The 13902-nt window shown below is 55.7% G+C and overlaps 7 protein-coding genes across 7 annotated transcripts; 3 read left to right on the top strand and 4 right to left on the bottom strand.

The window, feature by feature from the left end:
- Positions 1 to 205: 205 nt before the first annotated feature.
- PHSY_002068 (hypothetical protein) lies at positions 206 to 2158 on the bottom strand (the record flags this gene model as incomplete). The annotated part of the gene is made up of 1 exon (XM_012332693.1): positions 206 to 2158. One exon carries the CDS (start codon positions 2156 to 2158, stop codon positions 206 to 208), a length of 1953 nt encoding a protein of 650 aa, XP_012188083.1.
- A 541-nt stretch (positions 2159 to 2699) lies between these two features.
- PHSY_002067 (hypothetical protein) lies at positions 2700 to 3923 on the bottom strand (the record flags this gene model as incomplete). Its single annotated transcript, XM_012332692.1, has 1 exon — positions 2700 to 3923. One exon carries the CDS (start codon positions 3921 to 3923, stop codon positions 2700 to 2702), a length of 1224 nt encoding a protein of 407 aa, XP_012188082.1.
- A 668-nt stretch (positions 3924 to 4591) lies between these two features.
- PHSY_002066 (acetyltransferase) lies at positions 4592 to 5476 on the top strand (the record flags this gene model as incomplete). Its single annotated transcript, XM_012332691.1, has 1 exon — positions 4592 to 5476. One exon carries the CDS (start codon positions 4592 to 4594, stop codon positions 5474 to 5476), a length of 885 nt encoding a protein of 294 aa, XP_012188081.1.
- Positions 5477 to 5574: 98 nt separating this feature from the next.
- PHSY_002065 (hypothetical protein) lies at positions 5575 to 7846 on the bottom strand (the record flags this gene model as incomplete). The annotated part of the gene is made up of 2 exons (XM_012332690.1): positions 5575 to 7389; positions 7616 to 7846. 2 exons carry the CDS (start codon positions 7844 to 7846, stop codon positions 5575 to 5577), a joined length of 2046 nt encoding a protein of 681 aa, XP_012188080.1.
- A 651-nt stretch (positions 7847 to 8497) lies between these two features.
- On the top strand, positions 8498 to 10243 carry PHSY_002064 (chromate transporter; the record flags this gene model as incomplete). Its single annotated transcript, XM_012332689.1, has 1 exon — positions 8498 to 10243. The coding sequence occupies one exon, from the start codon at positions 8498 to 8500 to the stop codon at positions 10241 to 10243; it is 1746 nt and encodes a 581-aa protein (XP_012188079.1).
- Positions 10244 to 10466: 223 nt separating this feature from the next.
- PHSY_002063 (hypothetical protein) lies at positions 10467 to 11108 on the top strand (the record flags this gene model as incomplete). Its single annotated transcript, XM_012332688.1, has 1 exon — positions 10467 to 11108. One exon carries the CDS (start codon positions 10467 to 10469, stop codon positions 11106 to 11108), a length of 642 nt encoding a protein of 213 aa, XP_012188078.1.
- A 135-nt stretch (positions 11109 to 11243) lies between these two features.
- PHSY_002062 (alpha-beta hydrolase) lies at positions 11244 to 13337 on the bottom strand (the record flags this gene model as incomplete). The annotated part of the gene is made up of 1 exon (XM_012332687.1): positions 11244 to 13337. One exon carries the CDS (start codon positions 13335 to 13337, stop codon positions 11244 to 11246), a length of 2094 nt encoding a protein of 697 aa, XP_012188077.1.
- Positions 13338 to 13902: the final 565 nt, after the last annotated feature.

The following is a 13902-nucleotide window of genomic DNA, read 5'->3' as shown; positions in this document are numbered from 1 at the left end:
TGAAGGCTTTCAGCAAGTATGGCTCTTCCTCAATGTGTCAGCAGTTGTCAAAAGAATCTGCGGTTGTGATCATCCAACATAGGTTTGCGCACTCACGAACACAAATCGAAGATAAGATAAGAGTGTGGTGATTTCGATGAAGATATTGACACTGCTGACGTGACCACCGTGGCCATCAACACTTGAAGTCCAGCTCGAAGTGGACTTACACAGCAGCGTGGAGCACTCGACCAGCCTTGTCCACCACATACCCCACAGTCGAATGCTCGCCGACTACAACTAGCATGTTGCTGTCATGCAGCGTCTGCCACTTTTCGCTTGTTGGCGCATGAACCGAAAGCTTCGGCGCTTCATTGCCGACCGTAGTCCAGCTGGGAGTCTTGTAGCTTCGGAACAAGCTAGGCCGTCGACGTTCGGGAAAAGGCGGCCCCTGAGTGAGAAGCATCATGTCGCGAGCTTGAGCATCGCCAAGTCGTTTCAAGCTCTGCATCCTTTCGATCACCTCCTCCGAGCCGTGATCCGACAGCCGGTAGTCCGCAGACTGGACGCGCTTCGCGATGATGTGATCAGGATCGTCTCTTCGACCACCGACGATCCAGTATCCGGGATAATCGTGCATAGCCTGCCTGACTTTATGAAATACGTTGCTGTCCGTAGCTGGAACGAAGATGGGCTCGCCTTTGTAGTGCAAATGCTCCGAGTAGAAGCGGCCCTTTTCTACGGCTGACAGAGGCGCTAGACGGTCATCTCTAGGAAGACGCTGAAGGTAGAACTCGACGTACTTGGAGGTCCTAGGTTCAAAGGTCTCTGACTCGGACGTCATGCGTTTTGCGATCCTCCGAGCGGTGTTGAGGAGATTCTCGATCTCAACTTTACCAGCTGCGTCAAGTCGAAGTCCCCACACCTTGTTGTTGTCGGAATCGACGGCTTTGAGGAAGTTGTTGCTGTCCAGGTGTCGCCTCATGTGATAGACGTCGCTGTCAGCGATGGGAAAGGAGGTGCCTTCTTGATCAACCTTGCTCCAACTTGGCTTTGAGTAACGAGAGCGGGAGAAGAATCCACTCGGCTGACGACGCGAGAACGGCATGCCGTACATGAGATTCATCACTTTCTTACCGTACGCCAATTGAGCAGCTGCGGCATCCGACAGATACGCAGAGACCTCTTGCGCGCGGAAGGGTCTTAGTTGACCGTCGCGATACATTTTCACGGGAGGTTCAAAGCTATGCGGGTCGTTGGGTGGAATCGACGTTAACCAGACCGGATCGTGCGCGTGAAGCGCGTGTTGCACCTGAGACTTGTAGACTTGTCCTCCAGAAATGACGGGGACGCCATTATAGTGGACTGTGTCTGCGAACATGCGTTCACGCTGTTCGTCCGTCAGCTGAGTTGCGGGTGGATCGTACACAAAACGGGTGCTCAAGTCTCTAAAGGTGACGATCCGGTCTGGGCGTCCGTTGTAAGTGGACGATGGTCCGGCCTCCATCCGCTTTGAGAGCTGTCGATCCTTGATATCGGAGCGCGTGCCTCTCTTCGCGAGCATCCGCGCAATATTCTCGACTTGCATCTCGACGTTGCCGACACGGTCGAGCCTGAAAGCTAGAATCTTACCCCTTGTATCGTCCTTGAGTAGGATGCTCCTTTCGGCCGCCAACGTCCTCCTGATAGGTAGCCAGTCTGGATCGTCTCGAGTCGGCGGTACCATTACTGTTTTTTTGCTCTTCCAAATCTTCCTCCAGGCCACCGGCTCTTGCGTGCTTTCCCGGAAAGAAGGTCCGAACCGCAGCAATCTAGCAGCATCACCGTTGGCATCTCCAGCCTGTTTGGCCCAGCTCAAATGATCGTGCAAAGCGTATGATAGTTCCTGTCTCGGAACAGCAGGTTGATCGCGAGTATAGGACTGAACGATAAGCGGTGCTGCTCCGTAATGGTTGGCTTGACTAAGCCAGACTGCACCCTTTCGGCTGCGTGCATATTCAATGAGGTGCCTGTCGTCTGTCAGAACGTTGAAGACGGGATAGGACTGGTAGTGGATGCGACTCTGAACTTGCGCTTCGAGAGCTTGGTCGTACGGTCGGAGAGAAGTGCCGGCTGCTGCATCGGGGGTGGGGGTCTGTGGTCGTTCTGCGTGGCGTGCTTTAGAAGGCGATGCGCCCATAGGCACTGCTGCGCAGGAAGTCAGCCATAGCAGAATGTACAGAGAAAGGATGCTGCCTAGAGTCGCTCGGGACATTGTCACCTCGCCTCGAGTGATTCTTTAGCGGGAGGGTGGAGGGCTTTGACGAAGTGATAGGAGATAGAAGTCTTCATCGGATGAGGAAGTTCACCCTTTTATGTTCCACAGTGGCTGTTTCGCAGGCTTTTAAGAAACACGGTCGGTCTTTACCTATGATACAGTATCAGTTGCGCCAGCAACCGTGTGGCTGCATCGATGCGACTGGTTCATCGGACCTATCCTTCGGCCCACTCACCTAATCGCAACTCATGAACTTCATTGTCTGTGAGTGTTGACCCACCAAATGCTAGTCAATAACGCTGTCCTTCGGCAGGTTTTTCGGCCTGAAGACCTTGAGTCTAGGGCCTGAGCAGGTGCTTGAATGAGATACTGTAGTTGAGATGCCACAGAACAAGACAGGCAAGCCAGATTTGGGATTGACAAAACGAAGCAACAAGAGCAATCAAGGACGGCCACATGAACTTCATCGAGACTTGTGACCCACCGGGCTTGCCTTGCTGACTTTGCCGAAGCCCGGGAACTTGACGCGAAAGTCTCGTCGGTCATTGGGATGACCGACAGGCCACAACCAGTAATGCGGGTACCTCGACCTTCCCAGGTTCATCCAAACCATAGCCCAGGCGACCATGATGACGCTTGAAAGCAATACCACTGGTAGATAGTGCCAGCCGAGCTTGATCACGGGAGGACTCGTCGCGGCCAGCAAAGCAGTTGCTCCACCCGGAGGATGTACCGTGTCGGTCAAGATCATCACGCACAACGCCGTGCCAGTAGCAATGCCTCCAGCTACCCACACCAGGCTCTGCGACGAATCGATCAGGCTCGGATTGTAGTGTCGGTTAAGCTCAAAAAGCTTCGTGATGCAAATTGAAGTGAGCGCACAGAGGAACTGACCTCCCATAAAGGCTTTCGGTTGGCCGAGCGGCGAAGCGGGTGTGCCGTAGAGTATGACGCTGGAGGCGCCGAACGAGCCGATGATGATGGGAGCGGTCCAGACAGTGATGGGATCGTTGGAAGACGAGGCGAACTGATCCCAGCGCGAAAAGGTAATCATGACGAAGCCGAGACCGAGAGCGGCTCCGATCCATGCCCAGATGAGGGTCTCGATCTTGCGAGGGAGCTTTTCAGCCGGTCGAATCAGGGCACGGTTCTCTGTCGACTTTTTTCGATATCCAAGGAAGTGGGCGATGGGATAAGGGATGCGAGATAGTCGGGAGACGGGTTTAGGTGCGGACTTTTGTTGTGCTTCAATGTCCTTTTCCTTGCTTTGCCTGTCGGAGGAAGGTGGTACCTTTTCAGTATCTTGGGATGGAAGAGCTGTCGACGTCGAATGGGAGCCAAGTGTGGTGCCCTGAGACCGCGTTGCGGAGGCCTCCTCGACTGTGGAGGCCAGCTTGTGAGACTGTGAATCCTTGCTGGCCTTGTTCGTAGTGGCGTCGACGCCATCATCGTCGGAAAAGACGTACCCATCGCCGTCATCCAAGCTTCCTCTCACAGTTCTTGATTCGCTCCTCCACCTCTGCTGTGCAGCATTGGATTCCTCGCTCTCCTCGTAGATCTGGTAAGTGCGTTGGCGAGATCGACCCAGGAAGCTGGCTCTGGAAGAAGATCGATTGGTGTTCCGAGCCAATTGGTTCGAAGCCGAGCCAACGACATTGGCACGACCTCGTGAACGCGAGCGCGTCATCCGATCCGGAGACGGATCGCTCGCTGTTGATTCTGGCCGCATGATGAAGCCCACGTCTGCTCTCTACAGCCCTGAGGTTGTACGTCTATGCTCGGTCGAGGCGCTGTCTATGATCTGGTTCTGTCGAAAAAACGCGAGTATCGAAGATCGATGACAAAACTGAGGAACGATCGAAACGTCGACGCCGAAGACTTGACACAATTAGTGGAGCTGGCTGGGTTCACAATAAGGTGGCAAGGTTATAAAGACGACTATTGAACGGAGTGCGATGCCTCGGCGATCCAAGCCAGTCTGTACCTCCGAGTAGGAGAGGCAAATGGTTCAGCTGACTGTTGTTTCTTGTTTCGGCGGTACGCGGTGTATCGCCGAAACCTGCCCAGTCACCTGGCGGGAGAAGAGCGCAGTGTTGAGCTCGTCAAGCAAAAATGCATGTCTACGCAATCCGCAGGTCAGGCGAGCCGAGGGTTGATCCAAGCGAAAAAGTGGGGAAAGGGTCGCGCCTTGTGTTGGCGGCGAGCCGCGGCAATTGAACTAGAAAAAATTGAAATTGGGTTACGATTCTCGTTTCTGCTGCGTTAGTCGGTACAACATCGTCTCACTCTGTCGCTGTGTACCACTGGCCCAGGTCGACCGGTCACAGCTAAGTGGAAATCAGATGCTCACGCCGAATGAGCACGGATCCACCGCCACAGCTCACCGAGATCGGTGATCAGGACTGGTCTGCACTTCTGCGGGCAACATCGCACGACTTTGCGTCTCCAAGCAGCACCACTTCGCCTGCCCAACATTGTCAAGATGCATCGCCATCGTCATCCGCGGCAGAGCGTGTCTCCACCAGCAAGCAGAAGCAAAGCGAGGAACGCAAGAGTCCCAATGCAAGCGTAGCCAACCTGCTCACCCTGACGGAGCTGCGCAAAGCAGCATGGGCACGCATCTACTCGGACGGCATCAAAACCGGTGATGCCACCATCTCAACAACCCGCCAACCGACATGGAAGCAATTCGACTCGCTGATGTTCAAACGTCACAGATATATTGCAGTGGATCCACGCGACAATCGCACGCTGGGATGGGTTGCTTGCTTCGATCCGTTCCCACAGTGGTCGGCGCTGCACGAAGATGATTGGGATTCAGAACCGATGGAGACCGAAGATGGACGTCAGGGAAGGACGGCAGAGATCCAAGTCATGGTGGCCGAAGGTGAACGGGCCAGAGGTGTAGGCGCAATTCTGGTCAACGCAGTCATGTCATCACTCAACTCAGATAGCAGGTTCTCGGTTGTTCAAGCGGGCTACTTCACCGACAGCGCTGCAGCTGGCAGGCTCTTTGCAAAGTGTGGATTCCAGGTGGTTTCGACGACAAGCAACGCTGTCAAGATGCTCGACGGCCCGAAAAGGGGTGCTTGGAGGAATCTCGTCATCGTACAAGCCCGCTTGCCACCGCTCGAACATCAGACAAAGCGGCCACGACAGTCATCCCCAACGCCAACACCTCCGGCCATCGACATGACCATCAACCCGAAGGCGGTGCACAAGCGACCAAGATTGGACTGAAGCGCGCCCGTAACCTCACCCTGTAGCACGAACAAAAGTCAATGCTGAATGCAAGCTGTATTATACACTGTACATGATGATCGGAACGACAGACTGCTCTACGATTGGTTGTGTCTTGAATGTCCATACCCCTCCAATCCGAGCTCTTCCTCTGTACCTGCTGGATTTCTGACGGCGATGCCGTGCCTGTCGTGCTCTGCTGCCAATTCGCCGCTGTCCCTCTTCTGCGCTTCACCGTCCTGATCCAGACCAAGCAAGTCTCTCCTACGATCTTCCTGGATTCCGCGAATCGAAAGACCACGCAGGAAGGCGCCTGTGGACAACCTTCGTTGCATCCCGCTCCTTGGCGTGGCAGCACCCGAGTCGGGGTGATCGTGTTCATCGGCAAGGTGGTAGGTGTGATGCTGTGGACCCTCCGAAAGATCGTGTGGATGATGACCGTTGTGCGCCTGGCTCTGCTTTGCTGCGTTCTTTGCATGGGCAGCCTCGAGCGCTGCGGCAGCCTCTTCCGCTTCGGGATCTTCCGAAATGGACATGCTGCGCAGCTGCTCGGTCGGACTGGCTGCTCGACGTGGTGTTTGATCTCCCCCCTGAGAGTCTGCGTTGGCCACGTCTCCGGTCGGAAGCTTTTTGGCCTGCTCCGAGACAGGACCCCCGGAAACGTCGGGCGACGCCTTGACCGCGGAACCATCGGCCATCTTGAGCTCTCCTGTTTCTGGATCCGCGATGGGAGCGCCTTCTTTGGGGAAAGATTTCTTGGGCTTCTCGAACATGGCTGCTCGCTCCGCCTGCTTCTGGGCGGCAGCTGTATCATCGCCGGCTTGGCTGGCTGCACCGGCGGAGGAAGCATCGCTCGCGCTCCCTCCTCCGCCACGGATCAGTTTCCACGCCTTCGAGGCACCCTTCTTGATCTCTTCGCCTACATCGACCACGTCGTCATGCTTTGGGTGCGCGTTGTTATGCGTATACCAGCTTTGCGAGCCGTGCACATGTTGTGGTGTGTAGGATGGCCGGACCGGTGCCGCTGTACCCTGCGACTGGAGCAGATGCGACCGAGCGGCCACACCGATGGTGATGGAATTCGCACGTTTCAGGCGACCCGATACGGGCAGCGGGCAAAACTTGATGGCGGCACCACTGCTGTTGGATGTGGTTGAAGCGATGGAGCCCTCGCGCCTTCTGCTCGTGGTGGACAGGGAAGGGCGTCCTCGTTCGGAGGATGCATTGTTGGAGGACCCCCATGCTGAGCTGGCTTCGGAAGTGAAGGAGCGCGAGTAATCGGTGGACTCGCCCATCTCGCTGGGTGTGCCCAAACTGCTCTCCTTGTCGCTGCCATAGCCAGACTCGCTCGCGCTATCGCCCGGAGATGTGGAAGGGGGATTGAGACAACCTGTCGGCAGAAGACCGTCGCCGGCGGATGCATCTTTGCCGCGTGGATCGTATTCGAGCACCTCTCCACCCTCAAAGTCGTTGGAACGAGGTTCTACACGCTGAAACGACTTGCCCAGGCGCTTTCCATCTTTGACCTTGACCTGACGACCAGGGGTGGGAGGCGGAAGAAAGGTGGCTTTGAGGGCTGCCTTGAATCCCGACTCGCTACCGGAGCGCGAGGCTTTGCGAGGGAGGACATCATTGGGATTGTCGAGGATGCTTTTCAGCTTGGGCTGGTTGGAAGAGTCTGAATGGATTGCGGGCGCTTTTGAAGAGTTGGAGGAGATCTCATCTGGTGAGGATACTTCTGATGTGGAGACGGTGGAGACAAAGACTGGGTCTTGCTTTGGGGGTGAGTCGGAGAGGGTGTGGGTACCGCTCTTGAACTGCGGTTCCTGCTGTGAGGAGACTGGCTGGGTTGCGACCGACATGGCGACTTGAAGGTTGAGCAGCGCGCTGCTCCGGGATGATGGTGACTTGCGCTGTTCAAGGCAAGATCATGGTTGGAGAAGATGCTTGTCGGAGAGGTCGATGGAGCGTTGAACCGGGAGCAAGATGAGATGGCAGTGCCGAACTCTCGATTGTTATTTCGATGACGACAAGCCGAAAGCGAGGCCGAGAAATAGCAAGAAGTCGCGGGAAGCTCGTACAGTGTAATTGAGCTCGATGGCAAGCAAGCCTAGCAAGCCTTTGCGGTTTGGATCGCACAACGACACAAGCGTCGATAGCGTTGTTCGGATTTGGTTGCCGGTGCTCAGACCAGACCCTTTGCTCCTCACACAGCTCCAGAGCGGGGAAAATCCGAGCGCTGAAGAGCGCGACGTATGCAGCGGAAATCTGGAGAAATCGGTCCACACACACTAACACCTGCAATTCGCACACCTCTGGTTGGCTGTCCTGCGCAGCCACAGCCTGCAAGGTCGCAATGCGCACCTTCATTTGGAATTGACCGAGCTCGTACTGCAGCTCGCTCAATGCGTTCAGCCCAAAAAGAAAAAGAAACAAAATATCGAATCCTCGTTACCGCGAGACGCACACGCTTTTCTTTCGCAAAAGGCCAACAGCGGCAGCCTCCCGTGCACATGCTGATCTTATCGATGCAGGCATCTCGACTAAGTGGCGTCGACAAGACGACATGGAGGTGTTGATGATCACTTGCTCCTTGGGGTCGGCTCAATGGCTACTTTGGCTTGTGACACAGCTGTGCCTGCAGCGACGACTCCGGAAGTGTCAACTCTTTGTCCGACCATCTCGAAAATGTCGTTTGGCACTGTGGATGGAAGCGAGCCCGGCTAACGCGGACTCACTCAGCCATCTGCGTCATTCGCCGCTTTAGTCAAAATCACGTTGGAGCGGTCTAACATGCAGCATTTGTGAACAGGGGACGGTCTTACATCGATGATGAACTCTTTTTAAAGTTGGCGACTGCCTGTACATCCCACGTGTGCCAAGACGTGCTTGAAGGAACTGACAGGGTCCACTTCGGTGGGCACCCTTTGTAGCCCCGCCCGAGGTTGCTTCCTTCTTCTTGACGTTGTACAGTGCGCTGCAGCAGCTTGGACGCCGACACCATCCGACACTGCGCTCGTCATGGTCGCGACGTCGGTTATGAATCGGTCTGGCTCGCACCACTCCAACATGGACACACCCGGTCAATCCTCCGTGCGTGCGGCTTCGGTCAACGCATCGAGCGGGCCTCTGCTCGAGCCGGAACATCAAGACCGTCGCACTCTCAAGCTCAGCGTTCGACTCGCCGATACCATACGTCACTTTTGGGATCTCGGATTCACGGCTTTCGGTGGTCCAGGCGTCCATGTTGTCATCCTTCGCAAACGCTTCGTCGACAAGCTGGCCTGGATCGACGAGACCACATTCGCCGATCTCTTCTCGCTCGGCAACGCACTTCCCGGCCCTGGATCTACCCAGCTCGCCTTTTCCATCGCTGTCGCGCGCAACGGAACATTAGCGGGCCTTGTTGCCTTCCTCTTCTGGTCGCTTCCCGGCGCGGCCGGTATGGCTACTCTTGGCGCCGGTGTGAGGAAGTTCCCCGAACGACTGCCGCCGATCGTGCTGGGCCTCTTGACCGGCCTGAATGCTTCAGCTGTCGGTCTCATCGCGCTCGCTGCTTTTCAGCTCAGCAATTCCTCCATCACAGATCCAGTCACGAGACTGCTGGTTTTAGGTTCTGCCTCATTCGGTATTTGCTACCACGCACCTTGGATGTATCCTGTGCTCGTGTTCGGAGGTGGTCTCATCACTCTGCTTTATGACTTTCGCCATCGTATCGTTCAAGCCGTCTCTTCCAAGATTCAGAGGCAGAGTGCTAGGTCCAAAGATCGCGAGCAGAATCGGGTCGACATCCAACCTGACGCCACTCAGGACATAGAGCTTGAACCTGTCGCCTCCAACCGTAGGCCGTCCCTCGATGATGCAACGGACAAGAAGCAACCTGGTCCAGCAGTGCAAGAGCTGCCATTCCAGGCAGGGCCAAGCACAGCGCAAACCTCCCTTCGACAACGCACTGCCCACAATGTTGACCGCAATCGTTCAAATATAGCTGCGAATGGCAACACGCCCGAGTCCGTTGCCGCAGCCGACCGTCGTACGCCTATCATGGTCTTGAACCGCACTGTCGCGATCGCTCTCTTTTCAGGCTTCATCACGCTCGTCGTCGCCGTCGTTGTCACACGATCCCAGCTCACTTCACCTCCGCGCACCCTCGACTTCTTCACTGACATGATGATCGCAGGGGTCATCATCTTTGGCGGCGGTCCAGTCGTCATTCCACTCCTTCGAGGCTATACCGTCGAGAACGGCTGGGTCGAATCGCGAGATTTTCTGCTTGGCTTTGCCATCCTTCAAGCCTTTCCCGGTCCCAACTTCAACTTTGCCGCCTATCTTGGTGTCCTTTCCGTCCCAAGCAATCCTGCGCTTGGCGCTTTCATCGGTTGGCTGGGCATCTTCTCACCTGGTCTGCTGCTTAAGCTCTCACTGCTTCCGATCTACAACACGTGGCGTAAGCACGAGGTCGCCAAATCTGCACTTCGCGGTCTCAATGCCTCTGCGACGGGGTTGGTGTTCACTGCAGTGTGGCAGTTATTCCTCGTCGGATACATTTACACTCCCGCACGTGGCGCCGCTGTGGAAGCGACAAGTCAGAGCGGTCCGCTGACGTCCGATCCTTTCTGGGGCGTGGTGGCCAGTTCGGCATTTGTGGCCACGCAATGGTTCAAGAGTCCACCTGCCGTCACCATTGTTGCCGGTGCTGTAGCAGGGCTCGCATGGTTCGGCGTTGTTGGTGCAGCAGGTACCGAGCGTCAGCTGGCTTTCTTCTGATGTGGTCTGCCCTTTGGTGCCGTTCTGGGGGGCAATAGAATTTTATGAGCAATGGAAATGTTACGTTGTGGCAAGATGATGTTGTCTGATTTTGCGGAACTCGCTCATCGATTCGTGCAACTTCTTCCCAACCCTGATTCGACCATTGTACTTCTTTGCAACCATCACATCTGAGCATCGCCTCCAGCTCGGGCTCTTTGACTCCCATACAACAGCACACAGAATGTCGGCGTCGGTCTCGCTGCGCAAGAGACGGTCTGTCGCATCGCGGCCCATAACAAATCGACCGCAAACGATCACAGGACAACAGAACAAAGCACTCAACGAGGAGCAGGAGCGCGAACGACAAGCCAAGGAACTCGATGCGCGTCGTCGTCGTGCTCGTCGTCGACTGGATGAGCTCGAACGTATCAACTACCGCGACGCGCCCACCGCTTCGTCTTCCTCCGCACCGATTGCATCCACCTCCTCACTAGATTCACCAACACCTGTCGCTTCAGACGCTGCAACAACAACAGGAGGAGAAGCAGACACCACCTCAGGCTCAGCAACGTCCGGAGTGAGTCTAGCTCAAAGGAGGAGGAATCAAGCCGAACTGAAACGGATTCTCGCCAGCGGCCGAAGAAATCTTCATTCCATGGTTGAAGAGCTGATCGATCAGGGCAGATTGCCGCTGCTAGGCGGTAAGACAGGAGGCAATTGGAGAAGCGCCAGATCAGCACCATCCCAGAAACCAGGCCGGAAGTACTGCAGCATATGCGGATATCACGGCGATCTGGCTTGCATCCGCTGCGGTCATCGATACTGCTCAAGACGGTGTCGTGATGTACACGACGAAACGCGTTGCGAACGACCGCTACGCTGATCTGTCGGCACCCCCATCATCTCTGTTCACGGCAACACTACCACATGATACCCATTCAAATATACCACTGCATCATACCATAAAGATACCAACTCGAGCAATGCACGTATCGATTCTATCGTGACTTTGGCAGCTCTACAACCCGGCAATGACATTCTTCCCTCCCTTCTGCACCGAGCCTCGCTTCGGCTCCATGCTCCCACCAGGGGTATCGATGCCGCCTCTGAACGTCTCGCCCGCACCCGCGACGCGCGAGTTTGGGTCCAACTCTGCGAAACCAACCTCGAGATGCTTTTTGTCGGTGTACATGGTCATGGTCACCGTCTCCCAGCCTAGCTTTCGTCGTTCGTCGGCATCGGACGCATTCGGTTGTTTGTACGGTGCATAGGTGGCGTGACGAGGATGAACGAGCGGTGCTTCTTTTAGCAGATGCGTAAGAAGCCATGCCATGCGAAGCGTCGAATGCTCCGCATCGTTGACTTGTCCACCAGCAGGGGTCGGCGGGGCATTGGCGGCGAAGCCTGTGTCGGAAGGATTCAGCAGGCTGTCTTCCGCACCTGCCTCGCCTGAAGCCAGATTGCGTTCCAGATCAGCTACACGAGCGGGCGAGTCGGCTCCACTTGCTAGAGCCCTCTTCGCATCGGTCTTGGACGAGGATATCTCAGTGTCGGTCCAGCGGCTCGAACGTCCGTCCTGTCCAGGCAGCGTGTAAGCGGGCAAAGCTTCCACCGGAATGAGCTCGACTTGCACCTCCTTGGCTTTGATCTGCTCCTGCGCCCATCGACTCTTGGCCCTGATCCTTGCCTTTTCCTCGTCCGACGTATGATCAAACAGCGCCTTGATGAACTCTGATGTCGGCCTGTACAGCCATCTTCTCGGTCGAATGCTTTCGAACCATCCCAGATGCCCGCCCCCCTTTGTCCACGCCAACACCACATTCTCGTTGTACTTTGCCTCCGCATCGTCCTCGACCGGCGTTCCATCTGGCTTCCTCCCGATCGCCGCGCGGATTTTATCCCAGATCTTGCTCGGAACTATCGGATCATCTTCAGCCGAAAGACACAGCATCGGTCTCTGCACATTGGCGATGTTGTTCGCACAACCACCGTAGTCGTAGTAGTCGTCGGCTGATTCGAATGGGAACTCGCCGTACGGTTTCGGGAGACCGCCGACGAACCGAGTCATGGTTTGATCTGCTGCTTTCAACGACCCTCGCTTGATGATGGCTCGCTCACCGTCTCGAGGACCGCCGTTCTTGACTTGCTGCTTGTACAATTCGAGTTCGGCTTTGGGCTGCGGAGGAGCATCGTAGAGATCATCGAGCAGGGCACGGAAGGGTGGATGGAGGGCAAGCGTGTCCTTGTGTTTGCGAGCCATTCGCTGTAGATTGTTACCCATCGCCATGGCATACTTTTGCGAGAGGAAGCCACCGTAATCGAGTTCGTCCGCACCAGCTTTCAGATCGAATGGTGTTCCCACGATAACGCCGCCCAAGAGCGGTGTGTTATCCCCTTCCTCGCCCAAATAGCGTCCCAGCACATTTGCTCCGAGTGAGAATCCAATCCCTACCAGCGGCGAACTCGGATAGAGCTTGGTAATGAACAGCAGTGCGGAGCGGATGTCAGCGATCTTGAGAGCAGAGTAGAGCTGCGGCGAAGTGACGGGCACGTTTGCACATCCACGGAAGTTGACTACGATACCTCGATATCCCAGCCCTCCTTGCGACGTGGGTTTGGTGAGGTGGGAAAAGCAGTTGCGGACGTAGCTTTCGTGACTGCCGCCCGTAAGACCGTGTAAGCAGACGACTGTGGGCAGACCATCAGCTGCAGGGTGCGAGCTGGACTTCAGCTCGGCTTCTGAAGGAGCTAAAGCAGGCGGTGCTATGTCGAGTCCTACAGTACCGCCGTCTGGGGTGAGGAACACTCTGCGCTTGAATTCGACTGCATCGATCTGGCTAAAGTTTCCAACTGCCGAGTAGATGGTCTGCAAGTGACCGGTGGAGAGCCATGGTGTGGGCTTGAAAGTCGGATTTTTGGCTGTGTCGAGGGTCTCGGTTGCTGCGAGGAGCGTTTCTATCGTTGGCGAGGATGAGGAAGGTGATGTTTTGGAAGAGGAAGAGCTGGCTGGTTTGTAATACTCGACATTGACTGCGAACAAGGAGTGCGGAGCGACCGGGGACAAGATTGTCCTACCGAGCAACGTCGCGGTGGAGGACAAAAAGCCGGACATGCTGCTCACCATCCAGATTCGAAGAGGAAGTGCTAATCAGGAGGAGATGATCTTGAAAGATAAAGGCAGCTGCCGTTGCAAGCACTGCTTTTTGTACGAACAACGAGGTATCGGTAAGCGTAGTGGAGGTCCGGCATTCGAACAAGCGGAAATGCACAGCGTATCGCTTTATGCACGAAATTTCTCCGGCCCGACTTTGTGGAAGTCGGGTCGTCATCTTCCATCTGCACAGCTCGAAACTTTGGCCTTGGCATTCTTGTCATGAACCCTGACCATTCAGTACACCTTACCGGCATCCATCCATCCCGACCCTGCTGAGACTCTGGATCACCATCTGCAATCATTGACAGGATGTACACTTTGAGGACCTCGTCCCGACCTGGTGAGACTGTTGACAGGCAACCGAAGTCGATTCAGATGATGTCGTGTTAAGCTCTGCTGAGCCACAACACCAGGAAATTCGACCCAGAATCCACGACGCTCAAACCATTCTTGCTCAGCATTCTTGCTCCTTCTTCTTGCCATCATTACATTCTTCCAATCACCTCATCAGTCCCACCCGCCG

The sequence above is a fragment of the Pseudozyma hubeiensis genome (assembly GCF_000403515.1).
Source record: "Pseudozyma hubeiensis SY62 DNA, scaffold: PHS21, whole genome shotgun sequence".
In the NCBI taxonomy this organism is placed as follows: Eukaryota; Fungi; Basidiomycota; class Ustilaginomycetes; order Ustilaginales; family Ustilaginaceae; genus Pseudozyma; species Pseudozyma hubeiensis.
This window is presented reverse-complemented; position numbering and strand designations above follow the sequence as displayed.